This window comes from Crotalus tigris, unplaced genomic scaffold (assembly GCF_016545835.1).
Source record: "Crotalus tigris isolate CLP2741 ecotype Arizona unplaced genomic scaffold, ASM1654583v1 scf7180000018829.1913635, whole genome shotgun sequence".
Classification (NCBI taxonomy): domain Eukaryota; kingdom Metazoa; phylum Chordata; class Lepidosauria; order Squamata; family Viperidae; genus Crotalus; species Crotalus tigris.
This window is the reverse complement of record NW_024097219.1, coordinates 954,883-977,502: the sequence shown is the minus strand read 5'-3', so window position 1 is coordinate 977,502 and position 22,620 is coordinate 954,883. Positions and strand designations below refer to the sequence as shown.

General features: G+C 40.8%; 2 protein-coding genes across 5 annotated transcripts in view; one reads left to right on the top strand and one right to left on the bottom strand.

Moving 5' to 3' along the window:
• HK3 (hexokinase 3) overlaps positions 1–7,382 on the top strand; it is a 52,749-nt gene extending 45,367 nt beyond the window's left edge. For both annotated transcript variants that reach the window (XM_039356779.1, XM_039356778.1), the window contains exons 10-17: positions 514–662; positions 854–973; positions 2,046–2,141; positions 4,798–4,897; positions 5,636–5,819; positions 5,924–6,079; positions 6,577–6,810; positions 7,050–7,382. In XM_039356779.1, the coding sequence (XP_039212713.1) occupies positions 514–662; positions 854–973; positions 2,046–2,141; positions 4,798–4,897; positions 5,636–5,819; positions 5,924–6,079; positions 6,577–6,810; positions 7,050–7,185 (1,175 nt within the window). In that variant the 3' untranslated portion in view covers positions 7,186–7,382. The remainder of the gene's footprint in view (positions 1–513; positions 663–853; positions 974–2,045; positions 2,142–4,797; positions 4,898–5,635; positions 5,820–5,923; positions 6,080–6,576; positions 6,811–7,049) is intronic.
• A 218-nt stretch (positions 7,383–7,600) lies between these two features.
• Positions 7,601–22,620, bottom strand: part of UNC5A (unc-5 netrin receptor A) — a 104,752-nt gene continuing 89,732 nt past the window's right edge. For all 3 annotated transcript variants that reach the window (XM_039356780.1, XM_039356781.1, XM_039356782.1), the window contains 9 exons: positions 20,313–20,501; positions 17,726–18,025; positions 17,249–17,336; positions 15,707–15,875; positions 14,230–14,463; positions 12,309–12,458; positions 11,573–11,737; positions 8,828–9,006; positions 7,601–8,653 (listed from right to left, as the gene is read on the bottom strand). In XM_039356780.1, the coding sequence (XP_039212714.1) occupies positions 8,488–8,653; positions 8,828–9,006; positions 11,573–11,737; positions 12,309–12,458; positions 14,230–14,463; positions 15,707–15,875; positions 17,249–17,336; positions 17,726–18,025; positions 20,313–20,501 (1,640 nt within the window). In that variant the 3' untranslated portion in view covers positions 7,601–8,487. The remainder of the gene's footprint in view (positions 8,654–8,827; positions 9,007–11,572; positions 11,738–12,308; positions 12,459–14,229; positions 14,464–15,706; positions 15,876–17,248; positions 17,337–17,725; positions 18,026–20,312; positions 20,502–22,620) is intronic.

Sequence of the window (22,620 nt, the reverse complement as noted above, 5' to 3'; positions counted from 1 at the left end):
ATTATTCCATCTTTATTTTTATAAATAACTCAGGGCGGCAAACACTCCTTCCTCTTCCTATTTTCCCTAAATAACAAGCTTGTGAGATGAGTTGTCTTGAAAAACAATGGACTGACCAGAGATTTCCCAATTCATATAAGTCAATAGATTGGAACAATTTCACATGCAGGGATGCACTTTTACCCCAGACTTATACTTGAGATCCAGTTATCATTTCCTATTGCACATATGTTGCAGTGGCAGCTGTGCTGTTCTAATCTGCCAGTTGTTCAGCAGCAAACTACTCTTAGGTCTTAGGCCATCAGATAAAAAAACTTACGTGCTAGAGAGCACATAAGATTTGCTAAAGGAAGATAGCTTGTTTCCTTTGACTCCATTTGTTAAGGCTGGCAAGAGATTTGCTTCGCAGGAGAAAAAAAGCAGGGTTTTCTTGAAGCATCCGGATGAAGGTTGTGTGCTGTAAAAATCTTGTCTATTTCACTGAGGCTGTTTTTGTCCATATTCTTTTTACAGAGAGAGGTGATTTCCTGGCACTGGATCTCGGTGGAACCAATTTCCGAGTGTTGATGGTACAGGTGAAAAGCCAAGAGGAGGGCGGTGTGCACATCATCAATGAGACTTATACCATTCCACCAGAAATAACCCAAAGTACTGGGGTACAGGTAAGCGCAGGAGAGGGATGATATGGCTTTGGTTGATTGAGCATGAATGATTTGTGGATTTTCTGAATCCTTGTGACATATGGCTATGGACACTCGTTTTAGGACTAGCAATTTTGCCTGTCAAGTAACTTCAACTCCAAATTTATTTTTGCATCATACATATCCCACTTTCTTCTTTTGTATTCCTATAGCTTTTTGACCACATTGTGAACTGTATGGTGGATTTTCATATTAAGCACGGGATGGCTGAACATATTCTACCACTCGGTTTCACTTTTTCCTTTCCATGCAATCAAATAACCCTGGATAAGGTATGAAACTGAATGGATGTGATTCTTTTATACGGGTAGTAGAATGTATGTATATAACAAGAGGTGGAAAAGGAAAGAAACAAGAAATGTAAAAAAAATGAAGTGCTTTCTCCTTATTGTTTTTTCTGTTATTTAATTGAAAGCCACCTAGAAATGTTCTAGAGTCAATCAATATCAAAATCAATCAATTAAAAGGATAGCAAAGAATTAAAAAAAAACCAAAGACAATCATGATGTGGTTTCTAAACTGGGAAATCCAGCTATCTGTTGGGAATGCTACCAGTAATGACTTGCAGGGAACATTTTTTCTGATAGTTCCATTCTTTTCATCTGATAAGTCATGACTTGCTTTAATTCTGTAAAAACACAGAAAAGCTATCCAGTTTTGTGTTGGAATGTTTCTAGTCCTTACAGTTGCAAGATGGGAAGGTAAATGCTGTTCAGAATGTTTATTTCTTAAATCAGTCTTGCTTTATTTCCTAGCTGTTTGCTACTTACTTGCTGCCATTTCTCCCTGACAAAATAGTTAGGGAATAGCCTAATGCTGTTATAGACAATCTTTTAGGGCATATTTGAAATTTTAAGATTTCATGGGCGTTCTTTTTACAAAATGGCTGCCAAGATGCCATGGGCAGTCACAGGATGTCAATTTATCAGAAGTTACCTGGTTAGGTACCCTTTTCTCATTCAGCATAGTGTGCTCTACCCAATTTACTTTTGTCCTTTTTTTCTGGTTAGATCTACATACTTCCAATAAAACCCTGAGTAATTGCCACCCACTATTTTTCTAGAATGCCAGTGTAGTCTGTATGGTAAAATATCATCCTTTTTTAAAAAAAAAACCCTTAATGATCCTTACACTCCCTTCGAGCTCAAGGAAGGCATTCTGATAGGCATCATACTTTTAATATACATACAAAAAATACATTTTTTTAACAATGGACACTATATTGCCTACCCCAGTTTAAGGTTTCATTGAAGAGTATGTTATGTACAAACAGCTTGGAGATAGCAGCTCTATACTGAACCATTCCAAGTGGGCAATTTCCCTTTTTTTTCTGGGCATTGACAGGGCATCTTGCTGAGATGGACTAAGGGCTTCAGTGCCACTGACTGTGTAGGAGAAGATGTTGTGAATTTGTTGCGGGATGCAGTACAGCGTCAGAAGGTATATATGACACGCAAAAGCAATGTCTAAATAAAGCTAATGTATTTGACATGGGTTGTTCAAGCTTACTGACCAAAATGGTGCTATAGAGTAGATGGCAGGAGTATACGCCATATTCCTATGCAAACTATATATTTACTCACTGATTTTCTAAAAAAAAAAAGTGCAACTTAAAGAGGTATAGCTGTATAGATAAATTTCTTATTAACAATTATTCTTTGCCAACCCTCTTCTATAAATCTGAACCTAGTTTTCTTTTCCATGAAGTAGGGGCTTATGTCATGTGAAATGGTCCAGAAGCTAAACAATTTTTTTAGCAAATCCAAATGCAAAGGAGAAGGAGCAGGCAAATAACTGGTTAAAAGTATGTCTCTTCAGATTTGGGTTTTCCACTCCAAATTCTTTGTCCCAGTTATTTTACCCTATAAAAAGTAGTCTTTTCCTATTCATTGCTTATGTATACATGTGGTTCCACACAGAGGATTTTTCTCAACTTAATGAACTTTGATAATGGAGTAGATCAGAAAAAACAATCTAAATTTAAATCCAACAGCAAGACAGAGGTGCTTTTAGTAATCTGGAAACTTGATTTGGCGATTCAAGGGCATCCTGTTCTGCACAGGAATGCAATCCTCTGAAGGAAGAGATTTGCAGTCTGGGAATGTTCTTTGATTTCAGACCCTTTGAATTCTTGGTAAATTGTTGTGGCAAGAATGGCTGTTGCATTGTTTTGTATGTTTAGTTAGCTGGGTTCCTCTCTAAATCAGTTATTTTGGCAGTGGCTATCAATGCCTTAGTTATACCTATCTTGACTACCGCAACATTTATCACAGGACTATTTTTTAAACATTTCTCGAAGCTGTATTTCAAGTGGTAACTGGTACAAGATTTTTGGATCATATGATCCCTATATTGCAAGATCCAACTTGGCAATCATCTGTGGGTACCACTGAAGGTATTGACCTTTAAAACTGCAAACTCTTGAGACCCTACCTGAATCTTTATGAACTTGTCTGATTTTAACTTTGGGAGGAAAAACCTGCTTGAAGAAACTCTGGCTATTAAAGGATAATCTTTCTGGCATACAGAAGACACTGCTTTCCCAGTTGTTCTGTGGAATACACTTTTTTGGGGGGGTGGGTAGCAGCTGGTATCTCCCACTCCATTCCTTATGTAGGATGCCACTTTTTTTTGCTAAAGTTTTCATTGTTAGATGTTTTAATATTTATTTTAATTTGTATTTGTAGCTGTTTATATACTATTTTTATTTTTAGATTCTGTCAGTTACCATGTACACTTGCCAGAGCAGAAAAGTTAGATATAAATAAATACCTAAGTGCGAAGTTAGAACTGACTTAGTGATTGCTGTTATACACTCAGCTTACAAGGTCAGTTCAAGAACTGGTAGATGCATTCCTCTTACAGTGGTATCCACAGAAGGGTCCATAGATATAGCATTGAGATAAAGCCCCAATCTTTTGTATATGTATGTGATGTAACACACATAAAAAGGGACAAAATTTGGATTGTGTTGTTACAGCCACTGTAATATCTTGTCTGTTCTGACACCACCACTAATTCACAGATGCTGCTGTTCATACAGAATGTTATGCTTAGAATGTTGATTAAAAATCTTGATTAGATTTTTTTTGGGGGGTGACTTATTATATTGTATTAACCCAAACCATCTGGTTGGTTTTTAGTTCATTGCATTGTAGCAACTCAAAAATAGATCAATTCAGTAACCAGTTAAAGTATGTTGTGCAAATACAGTTAGTATATATAATGCGCCATAATTGAAGTATATTTCCCATAATCAGATGGGAAAGGTTACTGGCTCTGTTCTTAGAATGTGCTTAAAACAATTGACCACTAATCTGATCAGTTCTTACTGGTACCAGCACATAATTAGGCAGTTACATAATCACACAATTACTGGTTCAAATACTGGTTACTATTTGGTGAACAAAAACATTACATATTCTTTACGAAGTACTTTCTCTGGTAAATTCTTATATTAGAGGGGGAAAAAGTGAGAAAACTTCATTGTATCACTAACTGCATTGATCAGGCAGAGGTGGATTTGGCTTGGATGCTGACAACCACTACTCTGCTCTAAGATGGATGAAAAAGACTGCTAATGAATTTATAAAGGTGAGACAAGTTTACAGCTACAGTTTATATCCAGTTCTTTTCTTGGAGAACTAGCTAACTAGGTAGGATTTTAGAACTGCCACACCCTTTACTAGGTTATGGTTGAACAAAATGGGTTTATTGAAGAAAGGTGGCTTAACTTCTCTCTAAATCCTGGGCCATTTTGCATTAAAACTAACCCTCTCCTCATCCATTACTAACCGGGCTACGGCATTCACAGAGTGTATCTATTCTGCAATTGATTTCTGCTATTTATCTTGTTTCATAAACAACAACATTGATATCCCTTCACCAAACCAACTAGCTAGTAGTGACACAGCTGAAGAGCTCCATTTAGGCTGAGAGGGCAGCACTTCCAATATTAAAAGGAAAGGAAAAGAGGACCAATTTTCAGTGTGACAAACCCAATGGATCTGTGCTGGTTACTTGGTGACAGGAAATCATGTTGCCTGGTAACACTTCTTGCTGTTTTCTCTCTCCCTCCTACCCTTTCTTTTCCCAGACTATTGATGTAGATGTGGTTGCCCTAGTGAATGACACAGTGGGAACAATGATGTCATGTGCCTACCTAGATCATAATTGTGAAGTTGGTCTTATTGTTGGTAAGTTTCAGAAATAGCATCATTTAGTTATGATTTCAAAATTTATATTCTTTCAGTAAACTAGGCGAATAGCATGAGAGATCAGTAGGATGAATCTTTATAGATAGAAAAAAGTAAGGTAAAGGAGTCTGTGGATTTTACTCCACTAGTCGTTGCCGACTATAGGGGGTGATGCTCGTCTTTGTTTCAAGGCTATTGAGCCAGTTCTGTCCCAAGACATTTCTGCAGTCATGTGGCCAGCATGACATCACAGAGCACTCTTACTTTCCCACCAAACCTATTTATCTACTTGCATTTGCACGCTTTCGAATTGCTAGGTTGACAGAAGCCAGGATAAAGACAGGAGCTCATCCTGTCACGTGGCCCTTGGGTCTTGAACCCGGACTGCCAGCTTTCCAGCTGACAAGCCTAGCATCTTAATCGCTGAGCCACTGAGATGCCCCTCTTTATAAATAATAAGAATGTGTAAATGAGTTCATCTTTTAAGTTCCGGAGGATATCTTTCAAAGTTCCTAAGATTCTTCCTTCCTCTATCTGCGTCTTTTGGCATTGTTGGCTACATGTCCTGTTGTTCAGGTCATTAATCCTTAATATATAAGATATTTAAAACGCAAAAATAATTGGGCAGACTTTTTTTTTTTAAAAAAAATATCCTTGGCCCACAGTATTTTCTTGGTTAGAATGGAGGAATGTTAGCTAGTCAATTCTGAGCAATGATTCATTTTCTCTTATCTCAAGGAACTGGATGCAATGCTTGCTACATGGAAGAAATGAGGAATGTGGGGTCTATGGAGAGTAATGATGGCAGAATGTGTATCAATATGGAATGGGGGGCATTTGGAGATGATGGCTGTCTTGACCACTACATAACACCTTATGATGATATAGTGGATAAAGAATCTCTCAATCCTAACCAACAAAGGTGAGTCTGAGTAGCTTTTGTTGGGGACTGACTGGTGGGGGTCTGTGGTGATGGCTGCCTGAAAGCTCATCTCCTAGTATGATACTGATTTCCATTTCCCACAGATTTGAGAAGATGATTAGTGGCATGTATTTGGGTGAGATAGTGCGTTATGTTCTGTTGGAGTTAGCATCTCGCAAGATCCTCTTTAGGGATCATGAGTTAAAAGGACTTCAAAACAAAGGCATCTTTCCTACTAAATTGTTATCTGACATTGAGAAGTAAGTACTTATCCATTCTATTGTCTATAATTATTCTGCTTGATACCAGGAATCTTGACAGATGTAGAATTTAAGTTCCAATGCAAATCAAGTTCCTAAAGTTGTCAGCTTTAAGTTTTACTGTTCTATCTATTCATCTTTCCATCTGGAGTGAACTTACTTGGCCTTCTCTTGTCTACCTTGAACGTTCCTTTTAATCAAGTATACATCTGCCCTAGAGTCTAAATTCTGTAAAAAGTCAATCAAAGCAAGATTTAGAAAATAGGCAAGTTGATATATGACTATAGAGTGATCGTGGATGCATTGTACATTATTTGGAACTGTGCATGCTTGTTTAGAACGTGCCAAATATTACTGATCACAGTTGATCATACAATATCTTCAGAATGAATATGCCTAAAAAGGGGCCCCGTTGAGATTGCCAGAATCTCCATATTTCCATTTATTGTAAGGCCAATAAAGAACAAATTTCTATCTCTATTTCTAATATTATTAAGTGACAGCGAAAGTCGCCAACATGTTTATCACATCCTGGAAGAGCTGGGGCTGCCTGTTTCTCCTGAGGACGCCAAAGTGGTGAAGGAAGTGTGTCATACCGTGACTTCACGAGCTGCTATGATGTGTGCAGCTGGAGTGGCAGCTGTAGTAGAAAAGATTCGAGAAAATAAGCGCATGACAAAGGTGGAGGTCACAGTTGGCGTGGATGGGACAGTGTATAAGATGAACCCTTAGTGAGTTGATTTTTCTGCATCACATGGGGGGGGGGATTATAAATATAATCTTTGGGATATTTGGAGTTTGCAATGTTAGTTTTATTTTGTGGAAAAGAAAAAAAAAAGAGTAAAAAACAAGAGCTGACATTTCCAGGCAAGGTGTTTACTCAGGTGCTATGGGTTTGGTATGGGGTTTGCTTGATTCTGGGCTGAAGGTTGGTTCCTTTTCCCATGATCGTATTTCTTTCTATCTACAGCTTTGCAAAAAAACTTCAGGATACAGTAGCTCTACTGGCTCCAAACTGCAATGTCAAATTCTTATTGTCAGAGGATGGCTCAGGAAAGGGAGCTGCGCTGATTGCTGCTGTGGCCTGCCGTACAAAGATCTCTTAATAAGCAGGAGGCTGGATTGTTCTCCACTTGAGACAGGCCTTGATCTGCAGCATGGACTTTATTCTTCTTTAAGGCAGCTGTGACAAATGTGCAGAAAGCCAGATTTGGGTAGCTGTGGTACTCCATCTTTGCCGTTTTGTTTAACATTCCTGATTCATGCTCAAAGCAAGGAGAGAAATAAACCAAACTCCATTGCCTCTTGAATTCTCAGACTAGCATTCTTTCCAAAGAGCTTCATCCAGTTAGCTATGGTAGAGGAAGCTAATATGAAAGTAATTTCATAACCTCATCATTTCCATATCCTTAAGGTGCTTAGGAGAGCAACTGAATACTTCAAGCTACAAACTCTGGCTGGCTGTTTTAGAATTCATGCTTCTATCGATGAAGTATGAGCATAGATACAAGAAGCCTCATGTAGCAATATATATATATATAATTTATTTACATTCATGCCCGCCAAAACCCTGTGCGAGACGCTGATATGTACATAAGGCCAAGTGTAAATACTTGAATGCACTTGAATACAGAATAAAAAACGATCTTTACACAATACGGCATAGACCTGCTTGGTCCAGCACACGTTCACTGCACAGATCAGACTTCCACGCACACGCACAAATCCCTTGCATATACACTGGGCAAGGACTAAGGAGGCACAGATACAGTCACCAGGAGAGCAAGGTCCTCATCCTTTGGTTGACCTTCTGTTTTTTCCTTGTCCCATGGGTCTCCAGGTGTCTGCAAGCCACCAACTCTTCGGCTGCCTTCTCTGACTGAGTGTCAGATACCTCGTGGGCTGGAGCAAACATTTACAAAAATGGCTCTGGAACTATCCTGAGCTACCCTCTTTTTTCAACTTTATTATGGCAAAGGGCTTCCTGGGGGATGCAGTGGATGGGACACAGATGACTCTGCTTCACAGCAAAGCTTACCTTTTATCCTGGTCACTCACAATGACTTCTGTGCTTTCCATGCTAGAGTAAAAGAAAGCTCTAGAATAATTATCCAAGCCCGATGTCAGTGTATCAGACTTGCTTGCCAGCCTACTTGGTAGAAAAATAGACCTGCCCCAACCAGTTCCAGAACTGCTTTGGTAGCAGCAGAGTAGGGATTTGGTAGCCTTTTCCATGGCTTCTGGAGACTCAGCCCAGTGTGTTTGCCTTCTGGCTGAATTTGGCACAAGGATCAGATAGGGCACACAGGCATATTCAAAGCAGGACAAGTACAGATGCTGTGACCCTTGAAATGGAGGTGCCCCATATCATCTCCAGGCTGAGGCCTGCTTTGTCCCTGTCTAGGGTTTTAGCACTCAGCTTCTGAAACCATGAAAAGGGAGCTGTCCTGCTTGCCGACTTCAGCCACAGCAGCAGCCAGCTGGTTGAGGTTTCCATTGGGGAAGTGACGTGCCTCCCATAAGTTCAAGATCATGGCTGTTGGACTTGGTTTTGAAGCAAAGTAGCTGAGATGGCTGTGGAAAGAGGGAAAGAATACAAATAAAAACCGCCAGCATTTCTGTGATTGCAAACCTCCCCAGCGCTCTATCAGAACTGCATGGCCCACATTACCACCCGGATTACATATTTCTGTACCAGCCAGTTCCATCTTCTATACTAGCACACTTTTAGAGAAAGAATCCTTATACCTGTCAAGGTGCAGCTTTTGGGCTAATGCTCTCCAGTCAGCCCCACGGGCCACCGGGGCATCCAGACTACTTATGATTTTCTGGCGGATAAGAAAAGGAATCTTGAAGGCACTGGGGCCCACCAGGGCAGGAGAGCCAGCCTCATTGTCTGGGGGTAGCCAGTCCGAAAACCGTGCATCCTGAGAAAAAGAGACAGTTATTCGGTCCTACATTTACTCGCTTTGTGGTGAGAATTCTGGGCTGAGAAAAAAAAGCAAAAAGTATATAATAACAAGGCTATTTATTTGGTCAGATGCAGGTTTTAAAGAGAATGAAGGCGCCTAACTATAATGTTGTTTCTTTCCAAATATCTTCTAATTTGGCAACTCAATTTTCTTTCTCAAACAAAAAATGGAGTCTAATTATTCGACCACTCCTGTAGCCATTGAAATTTCACCAAGCACTAATCACATGCTTTCAAACATTTCTCCATATACTCTAGGTCAGGGGTAGGCAACCTCGGCTCTTTTATGACTCATGGACTTCAACTCCCAGAAGAGCTGAAGTCCATGAGTCATAAAAGAGCCGAGGTTGCCTGCCCCTGCTCTAGGTTATTAGAAACCTCTTTATATGAAAGATATAAGTTCCCCAGCTTTATAGGAAAGAGTTTATGAATCTAGGAAGGAGCAAAAAAGCTATATGGCTCTTCCTTGCATTTCTACTTGTTTGTTGGCTACTAGTGCAGAGATCTGATCTGACCAAATTGTATCTGGCACGGGACTTACTGATTTGTGGTTAATTGACAACACGGGCTATTAAGACAAAAATCAGAATATGGCTAAAATTCTGCATTATAAATCAACACTAAATTGATGTTCCTCGTTTCTGACAATACAACAGTGGTTATGGGTTTTGGGCTCCTCTTATCCAGGAACTGAACATTTGCAATAGTGGTGAATATATGTAGCTTGGGGGTAGGATGAGGGTAAAGGTTCATTCTCCGAGCTTATGGGTTGGTTTCTGAACGTTTCATTACCAGACTAAGTAACATTTTCAGGGAATTTAGGGGATGTCAGTGTCGGTGTTCTGTTTATAAGGGTTTCGTGTAGTCAATAGGTCTTGTGATGGGTCAGGTGCGGGTATGTCAAACAAGGGTCTTGTAATGGGTCAGGTGATGGGTCAGGTGTGAGTCATCCATGTGAATCTTGTGGGTCTTGTGATGGGGAAGTTACATCAGATGAGGGTCATCGGGAGGTGAAGTGCTGATTGGAGGGTGTTGCATGGGTTGGTTGAGGGTTGGTGCTGTCTCTGGTTGGCTGTGTGATTGACCCATCACAAGACCCTCGCTTGACACACCCACCTCTGACCCATCACAAGACCCTCACTTGACACACCTACACCTGAGCCATCATAAGACCTACTGACCACACGAAGCCCTTCTAAACAGAAGATGTTACCTAGCCTGGTAATGAAACACTTGGAAATCAACTCACAAGCTCAGAGAACGAACCTTTACCCTGAACTGAAAATTTTCCATCTTTGGTTTTAGATGGGATAGCACTTTCCCACTCAGGCCCAGTATGCAATCTGGAGTCCTGTTAAACTCATAGCTCCTGCTTAAAGAAAAAGTGGCAGCCATGGTCAGGTCCTTTGAGTATCTAATGCACCTGTTCCGAAATCAAAAGGTATTGCATGTGGTCACTCATGCCTTAATCACCTCTTGGCTGAACTCAACGTGGGGCTGCCCTTGAAGACCATGTGGGAGCCGCTGCTAGTTTCCAGTAGGCTTCTAGATGCAATTCAAGATGCTGGTTATTGCCTACAAAGCCCGATATGGTGCAGGGTAACCTGCTTCTGGAGATTTCATTTCACTCCCTATGTTCCAACAAAGTGGGCATGACAAATGAGGAGAAAAGGGACATAATATAGTTGAGAATGCAAGCCAGTCACCCTGGCTCATGAACTGTAACTTAGGAAGTCAGGAATATTTGCCAGAAAGAGATCTGCAATTTGTTACTTTCTGAGCACACAGATGACTGCAGCCAACTTACAACCCTGGCACTGGCTTTTACAATAAAAAAAAAAAAATAGCAGGTGGAAGGATTTTATACAAGACAAAATACTGTGGCACAAATCTGCTCTGATCTCTACTGTTAAGTATGTTCAGTAGGACCTCTATGAGATCATAGCCAATATTCTAGCTACAAAGCCACATAAGGAACGTGAAAGCTATTCAAAGTTATTGAAAACTATTGAAAAGATAATAATAATAATAATAATAATAATGATGATGATGATGATGATGTTGGACGGGACCTTGGAGGTCATCTAGTCCAACCCCCTGCTCAGGCAGGAAACCCTACACCATTTCAAACAAATGGCTGTCCAGTCTCTTCTTAAAAACTTCCAGTGTTGGAGCATTCACCACTTCTGGGGGCAGGTTGTTCCACTGGTTAATTGTTCTAACTGTCAGGAAATTTCTCCTTAGTTCTAGGTTGCTTCTCTCCTTGATTAGTTGAAGAAGCTGAAGAAGCTTCTTGATGAGAAACAAAACATCTTCGAAGAGAAAAAGATCCAATTGCCTCATGAAAAAGCACCTTTGGGACATTCAAAAGATAGGTAATAGGTACTTGGTAAAATACCTGCTGAGCTCCACTGTGTGGTTAACAGGGCTCATCCAGTCTAATCCCTCCTCTGCCAGCATAGGAGACCCCGCCAAGAAGTTAACAGAAGTTCTCACAGTCTCCCTTGTATTCTTGCCCTTACCTTGGCAATGTTGAAGTCAATGTTGAAGCTTTGCCCGTCACCCTCCACCTGCCAGATCCAAATTTTGCATGCCAATTGGCATGTGTTGGTGCTGAGTCGCTCCAGTGTGAAGGTACAGTGTAGGTAGGGCTGCAGCCCACTCCAAAGATGGTAGAAGGGAATTTCCTGCAAGGGAAAAGGCCAGATGCAAATTACAAGATGATGTTTGTCTAACTCTAAAGGATTTTGAAAAGGCTCCTTGGCTGAAGTTACAAGCAAGTGCCAACAGCTTCAGACGAAACCAAGTACAGGTTGGTACCAAATAGCAGATGCATAACTCCTGTCAGTTCCCAAATTGACTAATAACTGGATTTTTCAACAACGTGGATTCAAAGGGGAAAGGTGATTTGGAACATATGTATGCATCCACATTGCATTTCTAAACAATGGTTTGGAGAAGCTGTATCGAATCCAGGAAGCAACAGGGTTGACTTAAAGAGGCAGTAACAAATGTGATGTGTGTTGCCCATATATTCCAAATTGCTTTTTAAACCACTGAAAAAGAGAACAGTCAGATTTTCTTGGCTTGAGAAGGTGGTATTCCTGTGCTATACATAGGTTGGTAGTTACAACTCTGTTCACATTTTGTAAAGAATATGGACATCGAAGGGCAAGAGTAACTCTAGCAATTTGAGACAAAGAATCCGTATTGTCTTGCCTTGGATAAAAATAACCCCACGAGCAGTAGAAACCTTGCCTGGTAGCTGACTAGAAGCTTGCTCTTCCACAGTGAGCTGGGCACATCATGGATGGAGAGACGCAGATTGTGATAACTGTCCTTGAAGTGCAAGATTCGCGGTGCACCGATCAGCTGTCCACCCATTTGCTTCTCTATTTGCACCACTTCCTGTAATGGTATGAACACACGGGACCTGCTTAAGTGAGGGGGATTAAAGAAGCAAATACTATCCTAGGGTTATTAAGTTCAGGTCACAAATAAAAATAGTGGTGGTGGTAGTGAAAAATGTGTGTACACATGTGGGTTTGTGCGTGTGTGATGGCATTCCATGCATGTCTAAATGAACAGGAATTAAACTAGTTGTAGATATTATGTGTGACTCTCAAAGCTGAAAGTTTTGCCCACTGACTGAAGAGATGCTAAACCTGACTCTTCAAAGATGTATCATGACCCTAGAATCTTTGCATTTGGAGTTTATTTATGCATAAAATTTATAGACTGACCAATGACTTAAGTGACGTATAATTAAAAAATTACCCACAAAACACTAAGAGAGTCAAATTAGTCTCAGAAACATTACATAACCCAAGAAAAACCTTTGTTTTGCCTTAGGGCAGTGGTTCTCAACCTTTTTAATGCCGTGACCCCCAACCAGTCGTAAGTTGAGGACTACTCAACCAGTTGTAAGTCGAGGACTACTCAACTGGTGCAGCACCGTTTGCAGAATGGGACTTTTGGCAGGCTCAGCAGGGCAGAGACAGCCTGGACAATTCCTATTGGCTTTTGAAAGCCAACAGAATTAGACTCTATTCAAGAGGGTCTATTCTATTGGCTTTCAAAAGTCAATATAATAAAAGGGAGTAGCACAGCTAAGGAAAAGGGGGAAAAAATGGCGGACTGCATTGTTTGGCGACCCCTGTGAAATGGTTGTTCGACCCCAAATGGGGTCCCGACCCACAGGTTGAGAACCACTGCCTTAGGGTCTCGGTTAAATAGCCAAGTTGTTTTTGCAATTTTTTTCTAGATTTATTAAAAAGTATATTCTTAATGGGACAGTAAGTGGAAATTACTAAATATGGGGAGCAACTTTATTAATACAATCAATTTTCATTAAATATAAATTTAAAACAAATTACATGCTTTCCTAACCCTATCTCCTTTCTGGAGTCTGCTCTCTTTTCACTGGATATTGACGTGGTGGCTAGCCATCCATCCATTAGGGATGTTTTAGTCTGGATTCTTGCACTGATCATAGGGTTGGACTGAATGAGCTAGAAGGTCACTTCCAGCTCTGTTATGTTGTGGAGTTCAGTAGCTTGAATCTAAACCATAGGGATTCTGCATTGTGGAAACAAAATTCCTGAATTGAAAATATTAGCATACTAGAAGATGATATTAGGGTTATTATGGGAAGGCTGAACAGTTGCATAGGGAGAAATTAGGCTTCCTGTGTAGAAAAGTGTGGATAATGAACAATTCCCCTTTGTAAGAGGCTTCACTACATATTCTGCCTCTACCATCAAGGTCAGCCAGTTGCCTGGATTAGCCAGTCTTCTCACTGAAAAAAGCTTTGGTGTGTGTGCTACATGTACACTAAAACAACCACTACTAAGGGAAGCAAAAGACACAGTCATTCAACTACTTAAAAAGTGTGGCACCATTATGCTTTGCTGCATTGTTGCAAAGGGGCTCTCTGCCCAACTGATGAAATGGAGTACTCCACTCAAGATCTGCAGAGCCTTAATCATGCAGTTAAGCTAGGGATTGTCTTATTAAGGTTGTGCTCTGGCTATGTGATCAAAAGTAGTGAAACTACTCAAGTGCAAGTGAACAAATAATGAGTCCTTGAAAACGGTAAAAAAATTGTACTCCAACTTATGTGAGATTTATGGAAGAAGGCTTCAAGAGACTAACATGGAAGAGTTTCCTGATGGAGTACCTTAAGTGCATCACGGGTGTCACTGAGGCAATATACACGGACATCATATTCCAGCCCAGTACAAGTTGTAGGTGCAAAGAGAACCAGTTTCAGGCGCTTTGAAGCAGCCATGCTGAGTGATTCTCCCACCAATGCAAAGCGGCCCAATTGCTCTGTGAAGATGTAGCAAGCTTGGGGTTCCAACTGGCAATGGTACAGTTCAGAAGATCCTGGGTCTCCCAACTGCAGTACGTCCTAAAAAGGTGGAAAAGGAAGAAAATCGCCACATCAAGAGAAATGCCAAAACAGCAGAACATTCACATGGATATCAGAGAAAAGGAGAGAGAGAGAGAGAGACAGAGAGAGAGATTAGAGCAAATCCAGAAATAGTAGAAGAGAGTGCCTAATAAAATGTGACAAAGAATGGCAGGTTGACATTTGACTTGGCACAGGTGAGGGTCACAACAGTGCTTCACTGGTCTATCTAGTAAGAACTGTAATTTAAACCTGAGTGGAACAGTTTTTTTAGCAGCATCCACACTGTTTGCATTACATTCAGTTGCTCTAAGACCCAGGTTGCATCCAAACCCTCACTGCAGGACACATACTAGAACTGCCTCCTCTCAGAAGCCTGTGAGAGTCTCTCTTGGGATCACACAACCCATTAAATTCAGTCGGAAGTACAACAGGGCTAGGTATACTCTGCAAAGAAGCAATACCAAACAGTGGAGCACATGAGGCAAAATTTAGGTTTCGTCTTTTTTTAAAAAAACAACTAAGCAAAGACCTAGCTTTAGGAATGCAAAAATAGTCTTAAAATGATATCCAAGGAAACCAGATAAATGATTGATTTGTGGTATTTGGGGGGGGGGATGTCAGTGCTATTCTTGGTTGTTTACTGAATTTATTTGGATTAGTTCTGAGTATCTCATCACTGGTGTTATCTGGGAGAAGAATAATCATACATGCAATGCAAAACGAGAAATCAATGCATAAATAATAACATAGCACTAAAGAGAAATCCATTAAGACAAAAATACAAAAAACCCTCTTGTAGCAAAACAGGCCAATTATATAAAAGCAATGATTAAATAATTAATATCCATTTGAGGATATTTTGACATTAAATTAAGAAACCTAGAAGAAAAAAAGGACTTCACCTGGTGCGAAAATATATTAACATAGACACCAAGCAGCTTTTCCAGGGAGAATTCTGAACGGCCATTATCAAGAAGGCCTTACTGTTGGGGCTGCGTTCCAGAGTAAGAGGACCCTTGGATCTTAATATTAGATAATCTTAGGCTCCAGGTGCTAGGAACTAAGTAGAAACACTATATGTTTTGCAAAACAAAACAAGACGGGCTACTTGATTTTAACATATTTTATAGGTTGCTAAATATAGTATATTTGTCACGACAGTCATCTGTTTTGCATAAAATAGTCCTAGTATTGCAACAACCCATGAGTTGCTCAACATGCACTCCAGGCTAGGCCTCACCTCCCATGTGCCCTCACAGGACTGCTTCTTGAGGCGCAGGTTCCAGGTCTCAGGGTTTGGCTCCACACAGTGATCTATGGCTAGGATAACAGGTCTGGTGAGCAGCACCCCCGGAGGGCCACAGCTAACAATGGGGCTCAGTAAAGTCTGGCAGCCTGCCAGCGGAAGCCTTGGCAAGAGAGAGAAGCATCAGTAATATAGAGAAGGGGCTTGAGAACGCCCCCGCTTCCATGCTCCAGTCAGCACCATCAGTTACTTTCTCTTGACCATAATCCCAGTTGAAACAGAAAAGAAACAGGATCTGCCACCCCATTAATTCAGGAGGGGATATACAGCAGGAAGAAACAGAATGGGGTTAATATCAGCAAGTATTATGACAATAACATACCCAGAGATTGATTCTTTGGTTTTAGAGATTAGGAGTTATCAAGAAGTGCATCAAAGATAAGCATTAATACAATAATCCTGAAAACAGCAGAACTGTCCCAGTTATGGCAAGGGATTATCACTGGAGAATTTCTGCCAAGAAGAAACCCCACAAGAGTTTTGGCAATACAGCAACAAATGGCACTGTTGAGCATCTTTCTTCTAGCAGAAACTTCAAAGAAAAAAGGGACATGACTAGTAGTTAAGCTCTGGTAGCCAGTTATTCGACTTTGGGCAGCCTGCAGGGTGCTTTCTGCTGGCAGCTCCACTACTTTTTTTTAACAAGGCGATTATCCTGAATGCTTGAGGGCAGGCCCAATTGAGACATCCCCATCAAATCTATTGTCTCTGCCCTTAGACAGCACCAAGGGGATTCTGGGAAGTAAACATGCCCGCATGGCAGCTGGCTGCCTATGCTTGACGCAGCCCTGAACAATGGGAACAAGGAAGAATGAGTTGCAAAAAGCCAGGAGACAAACATTAAAGAGAAGACTATTTTTAAACTATCATGGACACTGCAACATAAATACCTCTACAAATGGCTCGGGGATCCTAATAAAGGTTGCATCATCTTTATCATATTATCTTCCCCTATGAGCTTGATCGGGGAAACGTTTCCACTCCTTTCAAAGAAAACTATTTTCATGCTATCTTCAAGACTGCGTCTGGCCCTATGAACTCGTAAGTGAATTTACTGTTTATTTTACATCAGTGTTTATTTCGCGCCATATCACGGTAAGCTTGAGAACACCAACAATACAAAGGGTTGAGATTACTATTAAAGGAGACAGTGTTGTCTATATACAGTATACCGCGGTACCCACTACATCAGCTGACAAATCCTGTCCATCTGCAGGGCTACAGATTAGCAAGACTATGGCATATATCAATTGGCACACAGGTACCCACAATAGCCTTTGAATGTCATAGGGGTATGTACCTTGTTTCAAATTAGAGAACATAAAGTGCATAGGCTTGTCAGCGTTCCCAATGAAGTTTTATGAAAATGGAGACATAGGAACACATTGTGGGTATGATAAATTACAGGTAAGTATAGCTAAGTTAGTGTCCCAGGATTCCTAGTTTTTTTTTTTTTTCAGGAAATGAGATATGTACCTCACATCCTCTTGCTTGTGCAGAGTTAGGTAGATTTCATAGATTTTCCCCCGTGGGATGGCATCGGGTGGGATGAGCAAGCTGACACCTAAAAGACAAGAGACCAGATGGCTCAAGGGGTACAGCCCACTGCTTGCAGGCAAGCTGCCTTCCAATTTCACAGGCAAGCTGAGACTGAAGAATGGGTTTTGGTCAAAGGCTGCTTAGCTAAAAGAGGCAGAGAAGAGGAAATGAGCAAACCCCTCTTTATAAGAAATCCCAGGGGGAAACAATGTATCTTCTTCTGTTGAGTTTATCTATGGAAATATTTCTTTTCCCATGCAGGAATCCAGCCTAGAAAGAAAAACCCTTTCCCTTGGAGGCATGTGCTGAAATAATGATCAAGAAGAGAATCAGAGCATCAGAAAGCTTTGTTGCGCCACTGTAGCCACCCTCCGTATTGTCACCCCTATTATTTTCCCTACTTGTCAACCTCACCTGTGTTGGGTATCATTAAACGTCCACCCAAGAAGTTGAATGTTCCATATGCCATGTTGGCAGCACCCCTGGGTAAAGAGCGGAAGAAACTCTGGGTAGAGAATCGTGAGACAAAGTCTACTGGATCAGCACTGGGAGAGCTGTGGTGAAGAGTGTGGCGTCCACTGCCCAGGGGGCTAAGCAGGTGTCCATTGCCAATCTGGAACTTGCCAGGCCCGTCCTGGCGTGGACACAGTGAGCCTTGGTAGGTCATGGTAGTGGTGCTCAGATCAGGCTGGATTGTCAATAGGTGGGAATTATCTGTGTGAGAGAAAAATGGAGATGATAATGGGATCAGCTGGGGTGGTAAAGACAGATGTCTTCTTTCAAAATATTTTTAAAAAATCTTCCTCGGCAGCAAGGAAAACTTAGCTCGTTCTTAATATTGCAGAAAGCTAGATTACTTTATAGATGCAAATGCAGATATTTTGAGTCACCTCAGGTATGTAGCAGCCTAATCACAAAACATTATCTCATCAGACAGTATTGCATAAAATACATTAACCAGCAGGGGTAACAGACTGTTGCAATGACCCGAGAAACAAAGATCTCTGTTCAGACCATCATTTTCTGCATTAATAAGGTTATTTCCCAAAGACAGCTTTTTAAAGATGCAATGTAATCTCCTTTTTTAGACTCAGAGTTTTGGGTTAATAGAGCTTACAGAAACCATCTGTGCAGTCCAAATGTAGATTGACAGAGTACACGTGTCATTCTAATATCTTGTCACTTATCAGACTGTAAAAAGGAATGTTTCTAAGATCGTGAGTCTCACAGTATGGGATGATGGTGTAATAAAAGGATGCTTTCTTGACCTGCAACTAAACAGTCTATATGTGTGAATGTATCTGCGTTCTATGGCTTGGTTTACCTCCTGACAATTAGAACAATTAACCAGTGGAACAACCTGCCTCCAGAAGCGGTGAATGCTCCAACACTGGAAGTTTTTAAGAGACTGGACAGCCATCTGTCCAAAATGGTATAGGGTTACCTGCCTGCCTGAGCAGGGGGTTGGACTCGATGACCTCCAAGATCACTTCCAACATTATTATTATTATTATTAAGGTCAAATATTTGTCTTGTTGGATATGTGTGTGTGTGGCATTTTGTATAGAGGACTCTTTGAATAAATCCCAAGAGCGAAATAGTATCACAAATAAACATTTGATTATATTCATTAGATTCCTTCCCTATGGTTTAGTCTGGCATTCACAAAGGAGGGTATTTGACTAATCAGCATAACTGAGACATACCAGAAAGAGTCTTACAGATATCATTTCTGCAAGTACTTCACACCAGAAGGAAACGTTTCTTACCTAATGGAAAATCTGCTTTCCTAAACTTGTTCTGAAAGACTAAAGTATCACCTAGCATGAGTTTTGGGTGTTGAACAACCAGAAATATGTTCTTGTAGTTTTGCACAGTGCTCTCTTTAGAGAAACTCTTAGAGACAACAGGAAACAACCACATTTGTCTTCCCCAGACTAGCACCCCTTAGCAGCAAGATAATGGCATCTGCAAAAGCTACACCTAAGACTTTGGAAGACTGTAGACAAGGCATGGCTGCCCATCCATGTTAAAGGCTCCTGACAGGTCAATTTCTGAAGTCTTGGTAGTGTCTCTCCTTGGTAGTTCTGGCTTCCAGCTGGCAAGAATTAGGATAACAAACATTCAAGAGTAGAATAAAATGGGGGGGGGGGTTTTCACCTGAAAGCCGCACTTCCATGTGGGTTATATAAGGAGCCATGCCAAAAAAGTTGAAAAATTTGGTGGGAAAAAAAAAGTTAAAATGGGTAGGCCAAATCAAACTCACCCCCTTTCCCTTTCTCCTTTCCCTCTCACATGTTTGGAATGCAGTTTGGATTTATTAAAAACTATTTGCATCATGAATGTTCATAAGCTGCCTAAACTCACTTCAGTGAGATTGGTGGTGTGCAGGTTTAATAAACAAATAAATGAAAAGGTTTCAAAGCTGAGAATCTGCTTCCCAGCCTTAAACCATGCTGTTTTAGGCTTAGCTTTTGTTTTAGTTGACTGCAACAGGATACACATGAATTTTGAATGATGCGGTGCACCATGCTGAAATTTAACATGTAAAGCTTTTCACTTAAGCTATTGGAAGACTTTTTTCAAATCTAATTGCTATAGTTATGATGAAGAGAAAGGTCAGGTGAGCAAAGTCCACTTGTAGGCCAGCAATTCTTTACCTTCTACAATTTATATCTCATCCGCAAAGCAGCTGTTGCTGTATTTATCCTGCATGTTTCCACTGCTCATGTTCCTCTTCTACTGATAGAATAAAAGTTTAAAATTTTCAGAGGCATGTTCAGAGGCATTGTTGTTACATCCTTCCTTACTCCTATGGAAAGATGAATGAAAGAAAAACCACCTCTCTAATAAAACCTGGCAAATTTACAGAAGATTTGAATGTGGTTCCAAAATGACTGCTTGCTCACGTGGTACCACTTATCCACATTCCTGAGCCCCAAAGGATTACTATCTACCATATAATACTTAAAGAATGTGCCAAGAGCAGAGAGATACTCACCTGCTTTGGTGGGCTTGATGCCAACTGGCTGGAAGCCAGCAGTGAGAATAGAAGAGTCAGCTACATCTGAATCCAATCCTTCCTTCTTCCGGCAGTAGACAAGGGTTACCACTAGAAGCAGCAATACCAAGCAGACGGCTACAGCAATCAAGCCAACATACAGAGCCACATCCTCAGAGCCACCAGTTTCTAGAAAGGGGAACAGAGAAGGGATGCACACTGAATCCAATGCCAAGCTCCAGTATGCAGTAGGAAGTAATCTTATTTGCTCTAGAACAGTGGTTCTCAACCTTTTTTAATGCCGCGACCCCCAACCGGTCGTAAGTCGAGGACTACTCAACTGGTGAAGCACCGTTTGCAGAATGGGACTTTTGGCGGGCTCAGCAGGGCAGAGACAGCCTGGACAATTCCTATTGGCTTTTGAAAGCCAATAGAATTAGACTCTAGTAAAGAGAGTCTATTCTATTGGCTTTCAAAAGCCAATAGAATAAAAGGGAGTAGCACAGCTAAGGAAAAGGGGAAAAAATGGTGGACTGCGTTGCTTGGAGACCCCCGTGAAATGGTCGTTCGACCCCAAATGGGGTCCCGACCCACAGGTTGAGAATCATTGCTCTAGAAGAATGGACCTAAGACTCATTGACATAATGTGCAAGATCTGTTATCCATGTAGTCTGTGAGGGAATAGAATTTTTAGGGAAGAGATCTGGATTAGGGTGCATTGCTTCTCATTAGGCTGATCATATATGGCCCATCAAGGATTTTGTGCTTGTACTCTGTTTTTCAGAAGAAATTTCTGGTTGACCACTTCCTTGCAGCCATAGGTCTATTCTCATACAGAGAGCATTTTGGAGAGAAAAAGGTAAAAGAATAAGAGAACTCCAGGACCCAGAAACTTAATTTCAGTTTTCAACTTAGAAATGTAGGACAAAATTTTCAAGAAGGCTCTTAGAGAAATTCAGATGGAAGCTGCAAAACCAGCAGTACGGTTTAGGAATGTTTATAATGGTCAGCTTTCATAGTAACTAAAATAATGCTATCAACACAGAAGATGGGAGAAGAGATTCCCCTAAGAAATGTATTATCAACATATTTAACACATAACCCTATTTAATTATGTAGCCTTCCCTAACATGATTCTTTTCAGATGTGCTGCATTTCAAACTTAGCTTGTTTGGGAAAATGTTGACAGTGAAACCTACCATATCTGAAGGGCACTAGTGGCTGATTTATTTATTTATGAGACTTATATACCGCTTTAAGTGCAAGCACTCTCTAAGCGGTGTACACCAGTAAGCAATGTGTATATATATATGTATATATATATATATATATATATATATATATATATATATATATATATATATATATATATATATTTACATTGCCCCCAACAATCTGGGTCCTCATTTTACCTACCCCGGAAGGATGGAAGGCTGAGTCAACCTTGAGCCGGTGAGATTTGAACCGCTGACCTGCTGAACACAGTCAGCTAAAGTGGCCTGCAGTACTGCACTCTAACTGCTGCGCCACCCCGGCTCCTTTTACAATAGTAACCAATGTTAGCTAGGAATCTGTGTGTCTCTCAAACAGAATGCTGGATTGGGATGTGAAGGAGGGAAGGCTCCTGCTTCCCTGCTCTCCCCACACTGTTCCTGATGAAAAGCTTTTGCGGTATTTTTAAAATAATGTATATGCAGGTTCTTATTCTCATAGAAACAAATTATATATTAAGGAAAGAACAGAACCATTACACACCAATACCTTCTACTAGCCTCCTTAGGTTGTGTAGGATATCAATATGGGTTACTGAAAGTTCCAATGGGATAGGAGGGATGCATAACCTCCATTTAGATCCTGCTAAAGATCTGACAGCTTTTCAAGGTAGTCTAGACCAGGGGTCCCTAACCCCGGGTCCGTGGACCGGCACCGGACTGCGGCATGCCAGCAACCAGTCTGTATAAACAAGCAAAGCCCCATCCATGGGATGCAGGCAACACACAAAACCACACTCCCTCCGGTCCATGGAAAAAACTTGCTCCACGGAACCGGTCCCTGGTCCCCAAAAGTTTGGGGACCTCTGGTCTAGACAGGAAACCAAAATCATAAATATAATACTACCTTTATTGTAAGGTTACAATAAGAGAATCTTGCAAATCTGAAAACACTTCCCCCCTCCCTGCCTTAACTTTCCATAGAACTAGAGAAGATCTCTTCAAAGATGCTTTTTTTCCATCCCCTTTGGGACTCAGACTTAGTTTATCAGATCACTGTCTAGTCTGTGACTCTTCGTTTAGTTTCTCAAAGTTAC